This window comes from Alosa alosa, chromosome 4, assembly GCF_017589495.1.
Source record: "Alosa alosa isolate M-15738 ecotype Scorff River chromosome 4, AALO_Geno_1.1, whole genome shotgun sequence".
Classification (NCBI taxonomy): Eukaryota; Metazoa; Chordata; class Actinopteri; order Clupeiformes; family Clupeidae; genus Alosa; species Alosa alosa.
Genome location: NC_063192.1, coordinates 30,965,614 through 30,981,440, shown reverse-complemented (window position 1 = coordinate 30,981,440; position 15,827 = coordinate 30,965,614). Strand labels below are relative to the sequence as shown.

Genomic DNA, 15,827 nt, shown 5'->3' with positions numbered 1-15,827 from the left:
AATGGGTGGCAGTAGTTAAAAGACTCCAATCTTTCAAGAATCTTTCCCAAATCTTGTCAAGTTTTTTGGTGTAAGGTGGCAATTAGTCAATTAATGTTGCTTGAATCTTCTTTCCTTTACCTCTATCTTAATCTTCCTCTCCCTACACTCTCAATCTTCGGCCCTCATCCTCACTCTTCCTGTTCCTCTCACTGCAAAGTTGGTTGCTTTCCATTTCTGTTCTGGGTTCCTCCATGTACACATTTCAGCACTGACTGCATAGGAAGGGAAGTTAAAAACCTATCTATTATGTGTAGGCTATCAGCAAACAGTCTGCCCTCTGCCACAATCACCAGAAACACCTTTCCATTTCCAATTGTGAATATATCATTTAATTTCACATACGCTTTCAAATCTGACGTCGCCCAAGTCATATCCTATCTCAAGTTATAGCCTACTGTATCTGTGCTGTACTGATGAAGAATGGCATGTTTCCAAAAAAAATACATCTATGGTAGGTCTAAAATATTGCCATGCATCTTCGCCTACTAGATTTTTCTGAGGGAAAATTGCACAAAACTAAAAAAAAAATCTAAATAATGGTCAAAATAAACATGAATATTTAATGAAGACCACCAGTTTGAGGAGACTAAAGAGAAAAATACACACAGCCGATGCATAACATTTTGTTGAAGTTTGCATAAGTAGACTTATAACGCCAGTATGTTGCACGCAAGTGGAACTATTGTTCTGCCCATAGTTTCATCCGAACTGGGTTTAAACACGGATCTGTCTAACTGTTGGTCCCTTTTGGTCAGTCGTGGTAGTGAAAGGCTAGTCTAGAGAAACACGCCCAGTAATAGAGCTGGGGGCAGATTACAGCAAGTTTGTAAATTAGTTTAGTTGCAGAATAATAAGTATAATGGCGACTGACTCCTGGGCCCTGGCAGTCGATGAACAAGAGGCTGCAGCTGAATCCGTAAGTTTAGAGCTTGGTAACATAGCTTAATTTGACATTATATTAGCATATCTAGCTAACTGCTAAACACTGAGCAAGCATTAGGAACCGAACTACCGTTAGCTGTCAACCAAGGGATTTAACGGCAGAACTTCAGTCTGACATGGCCGAGTTGCATGACAGGGAATCTAGTGGGCATCTCAGTTAGACAGCCATTGTGGCTAGCTTGCTAGCTTGTGAATTAGGATACTTGATGCTATCATGTTGAAATCCAGTTTACCGGCGTGCCCAACGTATCCAGCTAAGTTAGGAGAAAGTTGTTAGCAGCCAGGTCTTGATACTCGTGCAGTCGCATGACCCGAGTTCCCTCAATACTAACGATGAAGTATCATCACTTTCAGCAGCAATGTGAACGACATGACCGTGTTTATGCTGACGAAGCTAGACTGTTTTGTCACGTTGACTTTTTCATCCAATAGTTGCAAGTTGCAGTTGTCGTAATGTTTTATAAAAACTGCCTGCATTTTTAACAAGATGGTTTTAGAAGGTTGAGGCGAAATAACTGAATTTGAGGCTTGTCTGTTTTTCTTCTAACATAGATTGGATCACTGCAGATCAAAGAGAAGCGAGAATCCGTCAATGGTAAGGCAAATGCAAACATTTTAGTTTTTAGTTTTTTTTTTGCAGGGGGGGGTCACAGGTATTTCGTCCCCCACTGTAACATGACATCACTATCTTAAGGAACGGTGAAACCAGGAGAAGATGGCGACAAAGCTGATGAAGAGGAGAAAGGTGATTTTTAAGCCATTTCGATTTAGAAACTGTTAGTTATTCTTATGAGAGCAAGTAAGTGGGTGTTATCAAATGATATTTTGTACTTAATTTTTTATTTTATTTTTTTTGCAGAGGATAGGGCAGCTCAGTCATTACTGAATAAACTTATCCGAAGTAATCTTGTGAATACAACCAACCAAGTTGAAGTTCTTCAGAGAGATCCCAACTCTCCATTGTACTCTGTAAAATCATTTGAAGAGCTACGTCTGTGAGTCTCTGAATGCATTTTCAATGTACCCTTGCAAGAAAGATTTGACATAAACAAGAGAAGCCTCCATAACATGTTCTTTTCCTTCTTTGCAGAAAGCCTCAGCTGCTTCAGGGAGTTTATGCTATGGGCTTCAACAGGCCTTCCAAAATCCAAGAGAATGCCTTGCCAATGATGCTTGCTGAACCGTGAGTTCACACAGAAATGATAACATTTTCATTGAGCGGAAATGCACAAGTATTCCAAAAGTTTTGAAGAATGTAGAACATGTGAAGACACAAATCTTAGTTGTAGTTTCTGAAATGAGCTTGAGCTGCATTACAGAATCGTTGTCATATACCAACATGATAGATGCTTGGTTGCCCTCCCTTCAGCGTATATATTCCCTCTGGTTCCAGACCTCAAAACTTGATTGCCCAATCCCAGTCTGGTACAGGTAAAACAGCAGCCTTTGTGCTAGCCATGCTAAGCCATGTTGACCCAGCTAACAAGTGGACTCAGGTCAGTGGCCATTATCATTCATTTGCAGCCATGAATGCATTTATCTCAATTCTAAGGCTGTTATTCATTCAATTGTTAAGGACATCCTTGTGTGTGTGTGTGTGTGTGTGTGTGTTTTTTCAGTATTGATTGGTTTTAACCTTTTTATCTTTATCTTCAGTGTCTGTGTGTCTCGCCAACTTACGAACTAGCCTTGCAGACTGGCAAAGTCATTGAGCAAATGGGACAGTTCTATCCTGAAGTGAAACTTGCTTATGCTATTCGAGGCAATAGAAGTGAGTGTCCAAGTGTAAAAGCAGATCATTGTTTGTGAGTCACTGTATTAGGCAAATTGTTTAAAAAAAGTGTGTCACTAATAAGAATCTACTGTACTGCAAAACTACATCCACAGTGGAACGAGGACAGAAGATAGAAGAGCAGATAGTCATTGGTACCCCTGGTACTGTGCTGGACTGGTGCTTGAAACTCAAGTTCATTGACCCAAAGAAGATCAACGTTTTTGTACTGGATGAAGCAGATGTCATGATTGCCACACAAGGCCACCAAGATCAAAGCATTCGCATCCAGAGGTAAACCATGTACATTTTCTATAGAGGGTGATTTATTTTTTTCAATTACAGTATACCCTAGTGATGAAATGTACTTTTTTTGATTGGCTGGCAGATATGAAGAAGATCTTGTATAAAAAGAAAAAGTCACTTTCACTAATCACTGCCCTAGGTCAATGCTCTGTAAAATGTGAATGGTAACTATAGCAACAATAATAGTTTATTAAAAAAGCTGCCCATCCACAGAGGCCACAGGATACAGTGGATGTGTTGCCAGGCAAGCTAATCAATGAACAAAATAAATGTGTGCAAACATAATTAATTCTGTGGTTAAATAATGTGTTCTGTGGAGAATTTGAAAGATAGCATGCTAGCAAGAATAGAATTTGAAACTTTAGAATTTAGGGTTAGAAACAATTGTAACCAAGCAAACTATCCGTGTGCACGACTGAAGAAAGTAATTCTACAAAGTAAACAGTTTGCAGTTTGGCTTCTTTCTAAAACAGAACCAATGTTTCCTTTGTGGGCTACACATGCCTGCGTAAATGCATGTGTGGCAACTGGTGTGTAAGCAGGATAATGGTCCTCAAGGTATGCCTTTATATGGAAATGTTCTGTTTGGCTAAGGAAACTCCATTGCACTTCCCGTATTGGAGTTTTCTGCCCCTACCTCATCCAATATTTCCGTAAAATGGGACATATCAACAGCAATCATCCTTTACTTAACATGATGGCTTGTGGCTTTGTACAGTACACCTGTGATTTTGTACAGTACACCTGTTGTGTGTGTGTGTGTGTGTGTGTGTATATACAGTTGGACACAGATGTGGAAATGGAAATGAACCACAGCACAAATGAATGACCGTGCTCAATGGGAAGGTCCTCATTATTAGAGTTTTGCCTCAGTGATTTGGAGACAATGGAGATTAAATATAATTCTTTAAAAAAAATACTTGCAGAAACAGCCATGATGTAGGAGAAACATCAGTCCAAATTTCATTGAAGTGTACACACTCTTTGAATCTAATTTTGTGTAATATTTATTTCACACTGAGTGACATCAGACATTTCTAATACTTTCAGTAAATGTGATCAGCATGACCAGTGTTTTCTAAAGTTGTATAGAAAGCTTTGGCCTTATGATAAGGATTTAAGTCAGCCAACCTTGGCTCTTGAGTTGTTAAGTTAAGTTTAAAGAGTATATATACTTATAAAAAAAAAAAAATTGGGGCAGCCGTGGCCTACTGGTTAGCGCTTTGGACTTTGGAGGGTTGCTGGTTCGGACCCCGGCCAGTAGGCACGGCTGAAGTGCCCTTGAGCAAGGCACCTAACCCTCACTGCTCCCCGAGCGCCGCTGTTGTTGCAGGGAGCTCACTGCGCCGGGATTAGTGTGTGCTTTCCCTCACTGTGTGTTCACTGTGTGCTGAGTGTGTTTCAGTAATTCACGGATTGGGATAAATGCAGAGACCAAATTTCCCTCACAGGATCAAAAGATACTTATACTTATAAGTAAATTATGTAACATTGGTGGACATTTATGTTGGAAGTATCATATCTATGTAATTCCGAGGCAGTGACACAATTCATTTACTAATTCTGTTCCAACCTCTAGAATGCTATCAAAGGATTGCCAGATGTTGCTGTTCTCTGCCACCTTTGAGGACTCCGTCTGGAGGTTTGCAGAGAGGATTGTCCCAGATCCCAACATCATAAAGCTCAAACGTGAGGAGGAGACCTTAGACACCATAAAGCAGTACTATGTGCTGTGCAGCAATAAGGAGGAGAAGTTCTCTGCCCTCTGCAACATCTACGGGGCTATTACCATCGCACAGGCCATGATCTTTTGCCATGTATGTATAGGGGCTTGCCTTTTTGCCTAACAAATAAGACTTGGAGCAGTCTGCACACCTTGACACCATTGTCCAGGGGTGTATTTCAAGTTGGTGGTTTGGTGATAAATCGGGGTAACTTCACTCCCAGTAATGCTTATTAGCTTGCACTCCGCTCTAATCCGCGTACTTCTGTCAGAATATTTTCATGCTCTGTGCACTATGTGCCTACTTGCCCATGTATTGTGTGAATGTCAACAGGGTAGTGTCATCTCAAATAGAAAACCAACTCTGTGCACTTAGCGGAAATGACGATCGCAGCAATTAAACTAAATGTTGCTAGTGTCTTTTATTCAACAGCAGTTTAGTGGTACTTTGTCAAAACGTGAACAGTTTTGTCATAACTTGATGGTATCTGTGTGTTCCCAGCTTCATTAAAAGTGTAGTCAGCAATGGTGCAGGAAGTCACGGTTGTTTATGTTTATATTTAGTAAGGTCCCACCTTTTTAAAGGTTTTAGAATATCTTATTAGCATAGATTTTAGGAAACATATTTAAGTTTCTGTAACACACAGTGCTCTGGCCATTAAATAGCCTTAGTTGCGGAAATGGCCTTAAACAAACAAACAAACAAACTTTAATATTTACATTTATTAGCAGGCGCTTTTTTCCACTGTTGACGTTGAAAAGTTTATGAGTGCACCATCCTGGTACTTGCAGCAGACTTGGTGTGATCAAAATAATCAGTGTGAACGCACTTATGCACTAAGATTAGGTATTGTACAGAAGTATGTGAATTGGAACAGTGCACTTGTTTAAGTAGGAGGATGAAGCCGTTGGACTCTTCAAATAGATTTTCCTCTTCCTCTGGGTTAACTGAGCTAGGTTTGTCACTAAACCATGTAGTTGAAATACACCCCAGTTCGCTACATCTTTAGTTGTTCTTGAGCTGTGGCTGCTTGTGTCCTCTTATCTCCCAGACCCGTAAGACAGCGAGCTGGCTTGCAGGACAGCTGTCAAAAGAGGGCCATCAGGTGGCACTGCTCAGTGGAGAGATGACTGTGGAACAGAGGGCTGCAGTCATCGAGCGTTTCAGACAAGGAAAGGAGAAAGTCCTTGTCACAACCAACGTGTGTGCTAGAGGTACGTTTTTGAGGCAGCTGAATAAAGGTTGATACTAACTCTAGTCTATACTTCACATTTGAAGATTACTTTCAGGCCGAAGATCATCCTAAGAGATCATTAATCTTGTCCTGTTGGTCTCATGTTATGTTATACCTAATGTTTTGTAGAGCTAAGTGTTCTTTGTGAGCATGTGATATTTTATGAGCTAAGTGATGTCCAAAAAACTGTCTTGTTGTTTTGTTTGTTGTCCTTGTATGGCAACAGTAATGTAGCCTTGCATCTGACAGCATGTTTTTATGGACAGGTATTGATGTGGAACAGGTGTCTGTAGTGATCAACTTCGACCTCCCCGTGGACAAAGATGGCAATCCAGACAATGAGACATATTTGCACAGAATTGGGCGTACAGGACGATTTGGCAAAAGGGGCCTGGCAGTCAACATGGTTGATAGCAAACACAGCATGAACATTCTCAAAGAAATCCAAGATCACTTCAGTGCGTATTGAAATTCTTTGTCTAAGGTGTTTGAATCAGGAATTGTTTATCTGGATTACCTCTAACCTATCTTTCTTTAGGTAAGAAGATTGAGAAATTGGACACAGACGATCTTGACGAAATTGAGAAAATCGCCAACTAAGGATACAGAGGTGCAGCTCTACCACTCTTGCATTTATTGAACGCTATGTATGCAGTTACCTCACATCAGACTGCTTTTTGACTACTAAGTAATATGAGGGCTCTATCTTTTTGCATGGGACAGAGGGGCAAAATATGTTTACATAAAATGAAATTAGGTCTTAACCTTTTGAATAAGGAATTTGTTTTAAAGAGCAGGTCAGCTTCTGTATGATGCCAAATAGTTGAGTTTGGGTTCTGGTTCTCTGCTTTTTTTTTTCTCCTCGTGTTTTAATTTGCTTTGGAAGTGTTTTTATAGACTGCAGATGCTGATCCCGTGCTAACTAAAATAGTCTACTGGTCTGGCAGACTCCTGGGGAGCAGGTATATGTAGCCATTATGATGGAAGGCAACATTTACATTGCTGGAATAACGTGTTTCTTGTTATTTGTATTGTTTTGCACTTTGTGAGCATGTTACCTCTTGTGTGTGAAATGGTAGTCCTGTGGGACAACCTGAAGCACTCTAACTGGACATGGGAGTAAAATTGAAACTGTGCCTAGTTTATTTCTTTGGGAAGTTGACATAATCTCTGAAGTTTAATTAAATATGAGTACTTTCAACAGAACCCTGGTGTTAAGTAAAACTCATATCATTATTCCATACTAACCTCATCATCTACTCGGTTCAGAGGCACAGTATAAAATATGTACATTCCTTTAAGGCTGTCACAATTTTTTCCTTCTGACAGTTAACCTTGTTTCTGGCACAATTTAAGGTTCTTCAAGGAACTCCTTTAATCATAATTTGGAAAGTTTTATGCAAATCTCATCTCGCCAAGCGAGATATGGGTTTAGTGGGGTAAAGGAAGAAAGGATTAAATTGTTAATCTGTGAAATAATAACTATGTTCCGTTTTGTTCAATGACCAAATGTTTGACAAGTTTTTGAGTTCTGTTAGGACTGTGAATTTATGTTCCTTGCAATATTGGCTAGCATATTCTGTTCATAGACAGGAAGTCAGGCACTTTTACCAAGTAAAAATAGCATTATTATTACTATTCAGATGTACCTAAAGTGTTAGGAAAGATTAGAATTGTGAGATTTGTTTTTGAAGAAATAATTATATCTAGAAAAAACACCTTCAAAATGTGTTTTGACTTTTTGTACTGCAGTTAGTGTGCATATTATGTTTGGATTGTGAATGCATACAAACTATTTTGAAGATGCTGCAAATGCTGTTGAACTGCAATGCTAAAAAAAAAAACAAATGAAGCACTACATAGATTATACACATTAAACCATCAAATCACAGCTCCTAAAAACGTTTTCCATGGCTGGGTTTATGGTTTTATGCTAATTTCTTATCATTATTGTAATAAAGAATGCTTAATGGCACATTCTCAGTTTTCTCTCCTTTACTGTGTATTGAGTATCAATTCTGTTATCACCAATGTTTTCACAATGACTTAATTTAATTCATTTTGGTATTTAATCCCTGTGCTATATTGACACATACTGCTACTGTACTTTTACTTTTCCATAGTGCCATTGTAGTTTGAGTAAATGTCTTAATGACTTGCTACACTCTGGGGACATGTTTATGAGCCTCCATGTTCATTGCCCCAGAGTGTAGCACTGTAGCTGCCTGCAAGCTGTAGCTGTTGCCTACAGTAACTTGAGCTAGGTAGAACTGATCATTCAATGATGATCGTTCATCTTTTTTCCCCCTGCACAGACAGATCTGTTTCTTGAGGTCACCTAGTACTAAAAAAAAAAAATCGCTGGAACTTTCCTTCAAGTTACTACCAAGTATAAGCTGTCCATTATCATTTGAATTTTAAAAAAAATTGCATTCCTTGTCAATATGATGGAGATTATCACTATAATAGTCCTGACAAACTAAATACTGAATATCATGTTTAAAGAGGAACTAATGAATGTGTGCAATGGCAATTTGTAATTGCTACATGATGAATGCATAATGTATTTCAAAAAACCTCAAAGTTATTCATCAATAAGGTGAATTTTACTGAGCTAGACGAACAGTTTAGTATCAGCTGATTTCTTTTTTTTTTTTTTTTTTTTTTTTTTTTTAAATAAGTTCTTACCAAAGATTAAGTGCAATCACTGTTCATCATTTAAGCATTTTTATGTTTACTATACAATTTCTCTTAAAAACATAATACAAAAATAATGTCTATGACTTCTGAAGGACATTCTCAAAAATAAAAAATCAATCATCCACAAAATCCACGTGTGAAATGCACAGCACCGACCTGTTGAGAATGCCACACTGAGCTAGAGTCATGTTAAGGTCTGTAAAGGTTCTACGGGGCATGTCCATAGTTTCAACTACGCTGCGTGTGTACCCTCTCCCTTGGTGGACCTTCGCTGCAGCAATGACTGATCGCAGGGTGCTGTCGGGGTTGAAACGATGTTCGATCCTGATCCCACATGGAGTCCGGATGGCGAGCATTAGACTGCCCTGATTGTCAAGGGGCATCTCTTCTGCTGGGTGCTCTGGTGACTCCATGAAGACTAACGGGGAGCCTGGCCTGCACAGGACCTCAGACAGCACGCTCATTTCGGGGCTGCTCTTGGAGGCATCATATGTCTGGATGGGGGAGAGGAGCTGTTCTCGCTGCGGGTACTGCAACTGGAGCAGGAAGTTGTCTGACAGGCTGAGTTTGGAGGTCTTCTCCTCCATGCCCCTCAAACTCGGCTCCCGTTCAGGCTTTTTCTCGATGGAGGGCAGGACCCTGTACTTGTTAAGGGTCAGCACTGGGACTGATATGGCCTCCACCAGCTCTGGGATGTTACTGCTCGTTCTCAGGCTGCTCCGCTTGACAAGGTTGCCACGTGAACGAGTACAGCGATCGTTCAAGGGAGGGCGCGGTGTCATAGGCGAGGGGTGCAAGCCTGTCGCGTCTGAACTCTGGGAATGAACCAGTTTGTTTCTCTTGCGACCTTTAGAAGACTTTGGCATGGAGACGTGCATGTTCCTGTTCAGATATAGAGTAAGCACACAGAATGACTGATTAGTACAACTGAAGCAACCATTTTGGTTGAGTTAACCTGAATCACTCCGCATACAGTATGAGTTCTGTTGGGTGAAGTGAAACAGTCATGGATGGTGTTAAATGGAAATGGCAGGCTTCATCATCTCTTGATTTACAGAGCAGATCTTACAAAGATTAACCTGGAATGCCATGACAAACATTCACTGCAGTGATTCTACCCAGACATCATTGGGATCCCTCTTCGGTATTGGTAATATACAATGGCATGGATTAAGTTGGTTATGAAGCCGCTGAAGCAACCTTTAACCAATAGTTAATCAATCTCATGCATTTTTTTTACTTAATTAGGCCTACATTTAAAGTGCAATTACCCTTTTGTACAGATGTCACAAAGCAATATACTATGTCATCTCTGCAATGTGCTAGAGTTAGTAGGATTTCAATTGTGAGGAATGACTACTCCTCAATGGTGCTTGGACTGCTACTGTAGATAACTGGATCAGTTGTCAAACGAATTGCAGTGTTACTTTCCATTATTGTTAGCCTACTTAGTAATTCTGACTTATTTTTATTATCATTGCAAATAAGATTGATTGGTAACACTTTACGGTAAGGGTACATGAGTTATGAATTTATGCATGAATGAATTCATGATGTATTACTTCATTCATTAATAACTCATGAATCATCAGGAATTTACATGAGTTCATAGTCTGACCTCATACAGGAACAACACATCAATTAAAGCATTTAAGTATATTGGGCACATTATTATGATTTATTAAGAATGATCATGATGATTTAAACACATGCCATCGTTCACACTTTAGGTGAGGGGCCACAGACATGAACTCAAGAGTAATTAACCTTAAATTAATGTAATCATGATGATCATGCTTAAGAAATCATAAATCATAATGATGTACCAACCGTACCTAATGCTTTGATGTGTTGACCATGCATGAGGTCATGAATGAGAGACTTTGAACTCAATTCCTGATGATTCATAAGATATAAAAGGAATGAAGTAATGCATAAATGATGAAATAATTCATGCATGAATTCATGATCATTCATGTACCCTTACCGTTAAGTGTTACCAATTGGTTGCCTACAGTTTTCCCAGTCGCACTGGTGCATTCTCAAATCATTGAAATTCGCACCATGTCTTAACAATCTGTAAACAGAATCAAACAATAGATTGCCTGCATAAGCTTGTTGCTCTTAAACCTAGTTTAGCCTATCCCACAAAGCAAATATTAAATGCCAATTAACAAGTCAATGCCATCAGAATGACAAGTCCCTGTATCACTCATGGACATGGTCAAAACGCTTCGTCCTATTGTCCATAGTCTACAGGTTAACTATGGGTGAGGTTTCGATGGCATGATGATTGTAATGTAAACACCTGGGAAGAACTACTGCACTCTTCTGTGAAGGTGATGTGCACCTCTGGGCTTTGAGAACTGGTTGATAATGCACATCCCGTTCATGAAATCAAAACTCAGCTGTGAGCAATTCATCAATTCAAGAGACTTCCAGAAAAAATGATAAATTATAATTGACATATTATGACAACAGGTTCAACACTTTTGTATGGAATGTAAAGGCATATGATATGTGTATAGGCTATATGTACACATGATGATGTAGGCTACACATAGGCCTAATGAATGTCGAGATGTCTAGAGACTATTCAACAAAGAAAGAACTACTATCGTAGTAGGCCTACTGCATAACATGACAAGCAGCTGGCAGGGTATAATTTACGAATTACTGATCAGTGCCAAGGGTGTTTGTAGGACTACAAAATAAAAAGAAGAGCTTTTATGACGTGACTAACGTTAGATGATGTGGAGGTTGAACATAGTCTTGACATTTTCAATTCTGATCTGAGAATGTAGCCTACCAAAGTCGCTGAGAAAAACAATGCCTGCCAGGTAACAACGTTCTAACTCGTAAACATCAGTGGCCCACGGGGTTGTAACGTTTACGGTGTTATTGGCTTGGGCTACACCACTTGCTGGCGCGTAATCTGTGCTACATATCACACTATCCGCGTTGAACCGTCTGGCAAGGTATGCGATAGAAGCATAACGTTGGCTAATCCACTAAATATCATCTCATGCTAAGTCCTATAACGTTACACAGCAAAAAACTGCTAACGGTAGCTGTTGGCAATGGCAGCTAGTCAGATAGTTAGCAAGGATAGCTAATAATATTTTTGACACAGGCTATTATTACAAACCCGATATAGATAGATTGGTTAGTGCATAAGGAGAAAATTAACAGATAAACAAACGTATAGAAACATGGAACTGACTTACCTTTATTTTCACTTAACGTTAGGCCCACTTGCACTTGCTTGCAGAACTTCAGTGTTACTTTGTTGCCAACGCATTGTGCTGCCATGGCAACCTTTCCTAAACTTCAACACCAAAGCAACAAGTAAAGCAGGTGGATATCAAAGCATAATGAAATAGACAGCCTAGCTTCTAACTGCAATATGTTGTTAAATGTAACAGTCAGGAAAAAAAGCATAAACCCCTGCACACAAACATTTTAATCAAAGATACTGCAAGAAATTAATTTGTTTCAGACATGTTTATAGTTCATAGTCTATGATTGTCAAGTCAGTTTTATTTGAGTGCAACCCAAAGCGCTCCACATATAAGACATTGTCATTGACACATAGACTAACAAAGATTACCAGTTCAGTAAAGGCCTAACACTGATTACAGGCTAAGAGTGTGTAGAAATGGCCCCCACAGTTCTCATTCCTTCTATGGCAAATGCAAAAGCATGCTGAGAATATAGGTCCTCTGTAGACAGTTCCCCCAAACTTGGTAACCACATGTGTCGGTGTATCAATTATCATCACTTCAAAAAATGATGGACGTCCATGATAGACATAGGAAAAGGCTACTTCCGCAGCCTTGCGGATGATCCAGTCACAATATTTAGGCTATGCAACCCTTATGCAACCCTTATGCAACCCTCAACTCCCATTTTTTTGAAGTTACTTTATGGAAAAACAAACCCAAAGTTGCTTATGAGCGGACTTGGCAACTGTCGTGTTGTGTCTTGTACATGGACTGCATCAACCCCTTGACCAATGGGGTGCCTTCTCATGTCTTTGTATTCTACCTCTTCAGATTGCTTGCAGAACTTCAGTGTATGTATTGTGTAATGTATATGTGCTTCTATGACAACCTCACCTAAACTTTAGCAAAATAAACTGTTACATTTTCCCCGACAGAAGATGGACCGAAGAATGATAAAATAGACGGCCTACATTCAACATGTCAAGTGTAACTTGATGAGAAAAAGAAGGGCATTTTAATTAGAGATTCTTTTACATGCTTGAAACTAACAAAACCCGTACAAGAAATTCACACAAGACTGCAGGTAAGCTATTTATTTCATTAGCATATGAAATTTAGGCATAACACCTAAACACCAATGGAGATCAAGATTACAGAAAACAAACACAAAGAGTAACATAATCTGTAGACTCAGCCAACTGTAGACTCAGCCAACAGACATACAATTTGAAGAATCTAATCTCCAACAATTATTGAAAGTCTGTTCACAACACGGCACAGGTGACATGTCCTAAGGAAAATACCATGGTGATATTCTTACTGATGAGATATTTGTTGATTGATTTCAATGATTGGTCTTGACAAACTATCATACAGATTCATCACAAGATGATCTCATCTATTCTATTTTGTTTATGCTTTTGACTCTTTTGTCAGTCTGAAATAAAGATTGAATTAATGATAATTATGTTGTATAATGTTTACAAAATGTGTCTGCTTCATCATAGTTACCGGTAATCTTGCCCATTCAGATATTCTCGTCACAGAGAGCGTTTCTACTGCAGACAGAAACAGTCTCCACAAACTATCAAAGAGTAAGACTCTCTTTAGGGCAACTGTAAAAGCTCGTGTTGGGCATACAGTTTCTCTGTAATGTCGTACACTTCAGAAATGAGGGGCAGGGCATCCCCCAACATGGAAACTACTTGTTCCGATGTACCAACATTCATCACTTCAAAACATTTTGGGCGTCCAGGAAGGACATAGAACGCCATTTCAGCAGCTTTGCGGATGATCCAAGCATGATGCTGAGCTAGGGACTCATTGTAGGCCTCTGAGCACATCACAGAGGTCTTACAGTCCTCACTGCTGGTCCTCCGGCATTCCAGAAAGAGCTCCAGCCAGCGGAGAGCGCGGTGCAGCCTTAGGAGGGTTCGGCAGCCGGACTCTGGGTATTTGTCACGTTTGGCGAGATCAACTAGTCCATTATCTAGCTCATATTTCACCATGGACTGGATGGTGATGTAATGTGCCCCATTCTCACCATTAAGAGGAAGTTTACCAGAATTTCAATTTTGTTGACAGCATCCTTGGAGATGAAGGAAAAAACAGTTCCCAAACGATTCATGAACCTTCAGACAAAAGTGAAAGAGAAATAATTAATGACTCAGGGAAATTAAAGTTTAAGGTTTTGAGACACAGAAAGTGAAAGATACACAAGGTCTATCTATTTAAAAGGTGCATGATCTTGGTTACAATTGCGCACGCGCAAACACACACACACAGAAACACAACTGCAAACATGCACGAATACTCAACAACAAATGCACATAGAAATTTCCTGTGACTGATTTTTTGGAGGGTGATCATGACTTTAATGACGTGGATAAATTGAAAAGAAATGTACTTTTAATGAACTTTTTGAAAATTGCATAGTGGAAAAGGTACCCATTTCATAGATTGACCCAGACATGATCATCAAACATTGATTACGTGATTCATAAAGCCATAAGGTGAAATATACTGCAACTGCAGACGTCAACAAGTGAGATTGAACATTTAGGTGACCTACCTCACAAGAACCTTCTATCCTTCGACATAGTGTTTTATGTATACCTCCTTATCTTCTGAAAGGCATAAGGTAAAAATGTCCCGTACCTCCCTTAGACTGAATTCTGTCTCTTTGACAGAATTTGCTGTCCTCAGAATCCATAACTGACTATCGCTGACTGATGTTAGAGACAACAGGTTGAAACAGAAAGGTTGATCTGAAAGAGGCAGCGGAATGGTAAAGAGCAGATGTAGAGCAGAGAGAATGTTTTGGATGGAAATGGTGCGCAAGCAGAAGTGAAGAATATATAGCCTAGCAACACTAAGGAGGGCGGAGCATCTCAAATGAAGCAGGAAGAAAGAACAAGCCTGGTAGCCAAGCAGATGGGCTCCCCCTATTAAGTCAGGTTCTGCTCAAGGTTTCTTCCTGGAATATGGGAGTTTTTCCTTGCCACAGTTGCCATATGGCATGCTTGTGGGGGGTAAGAGGGTTAAGGCTGCCAGTCTTATGACGTCATTTTCTATATTTTTGATATGTTACTGAGTGGATCATAAACGGCCCCAGCAATGAAGAAAAGTGATTGATAATGACTGACTGACTATTATTGTGTTACATGCTTCAAATGTAAAGCACTTTGAGCTGCATTCTGTGTATGAAAGGTGCTATACAAATAAAGCTTATTATTATTATGGTTTACATTTTACAGGGATTCATCTGCAATTATGAAATCTCTGTTAATTCAAGATAAAATGTGAAGTTTGAGACTCAACCACAAATGGAAATAGATATCCACATCCTCTACTGGAGCCTCAAAGTCCCCTCTTGTTTCTTGAAAACAAAAAGATTGTGAAGTCTTTGTTAATTCAAGATAAAATGGGAAGTTTGAGAGTTGTATAAAAGGACCTTGGCTGCATTGACCCCTGGCAAATTAAAGAGAGCTCACTGTATGGGGGGAAACAACTGGAAGTATGTAACGTGACCATGGACGAACGCTGTGACCATGCTGCACCTTGTGCTAATTGTACAACTTGATTCATTTATACGTTCTTCATGGCAGTCTATAGAACCGTTGGCCATTCTTTGTCCAATTGCCATGAAAGTTGCTGTGAGTGCCTGCTCGTGCCATGTCAACACCATTCCTGCTAGTGTACTGCTAGGCACAGAAATACAAATATTGCTGCTTGCAGCTATATTTCTGTTCCTAACTCTTGTAGCCTAGTCATGGATACAGTTTTCATTAAAATGAAATGACTAAATAATAATTATAGAATTGTTTCAATAAATAATAGTTGTGTTGTGATACATTCAACAGGTCAGCATTGCAGCATTAATG

The 15,827-nt window shown here is 39.5% G+C and overlaps 2 protein-coding genes and 1 pseudogene across 2 annotated transcripts; 1 reads left to right on the top strand and 2 right to left on the bottom strand.

Moving 5' to 3' along the window:
* The first annotated feature begins 771 nt into the window (after positions 1-771).
* Positions 772-7,994, top strand: ddx19a (DEAD-box helicase 19a). The gene is made up of 12 exons (XM_048242110.1): positions 772-958; positions 1,537-1,579; positions 1,679-1,729; positions 1,844-1,979; positions 2,075-2,167; positions 2,378-2,480; positions 2,641-2,755; positions 2,872-3,049; positions 4,641-4,878; positions 5,837-5,999; positions 6,286-6,477; positions 6,558-7,994. Exons 1-12 carry the CDS (start codon positions 902-904, stop codon positions 6,617-6,619), a joined length of 1,431 nt encoding a protein of 476 aa, XP_048098067.1. The 5' UTR covers positions 772-901; the 3' UTR covers positions 6,620-7,994.
* A 738-nt stretch (positions 7,995-8,732) lies between these two features.
* On the bottom strand, positions 8,733-12,031 carry ubxn10 (UBX domain protein 10). Its single transcript, XM_048241530.1, has 2 exons — positions 11,947-12,031; positions 8,733-9,601 (listed from the first exon to the last, which is right to left on the bottom strand). The coding sequence occupies exon 2, from the start codon at positions 9,595-9,597 to the stop codon at positions 8,833-8,835; it is 765 nt and encodes a 254-aa protein (XP_048097487.1). The 5' UTR covers positions 9,598-9,601; positions 11,947-12,031; the 3' UTR covers positions 8,733-8,832.
* Positions 12,032-13,208: 1,177 nt separating this feature from the next.
* On the bottom strand, positions 13,209-15,496 carry LOC125293336 (annotated as a pseudogene).
* Positions 15,497-15,827: the final 331 nt, after the last annotated feature.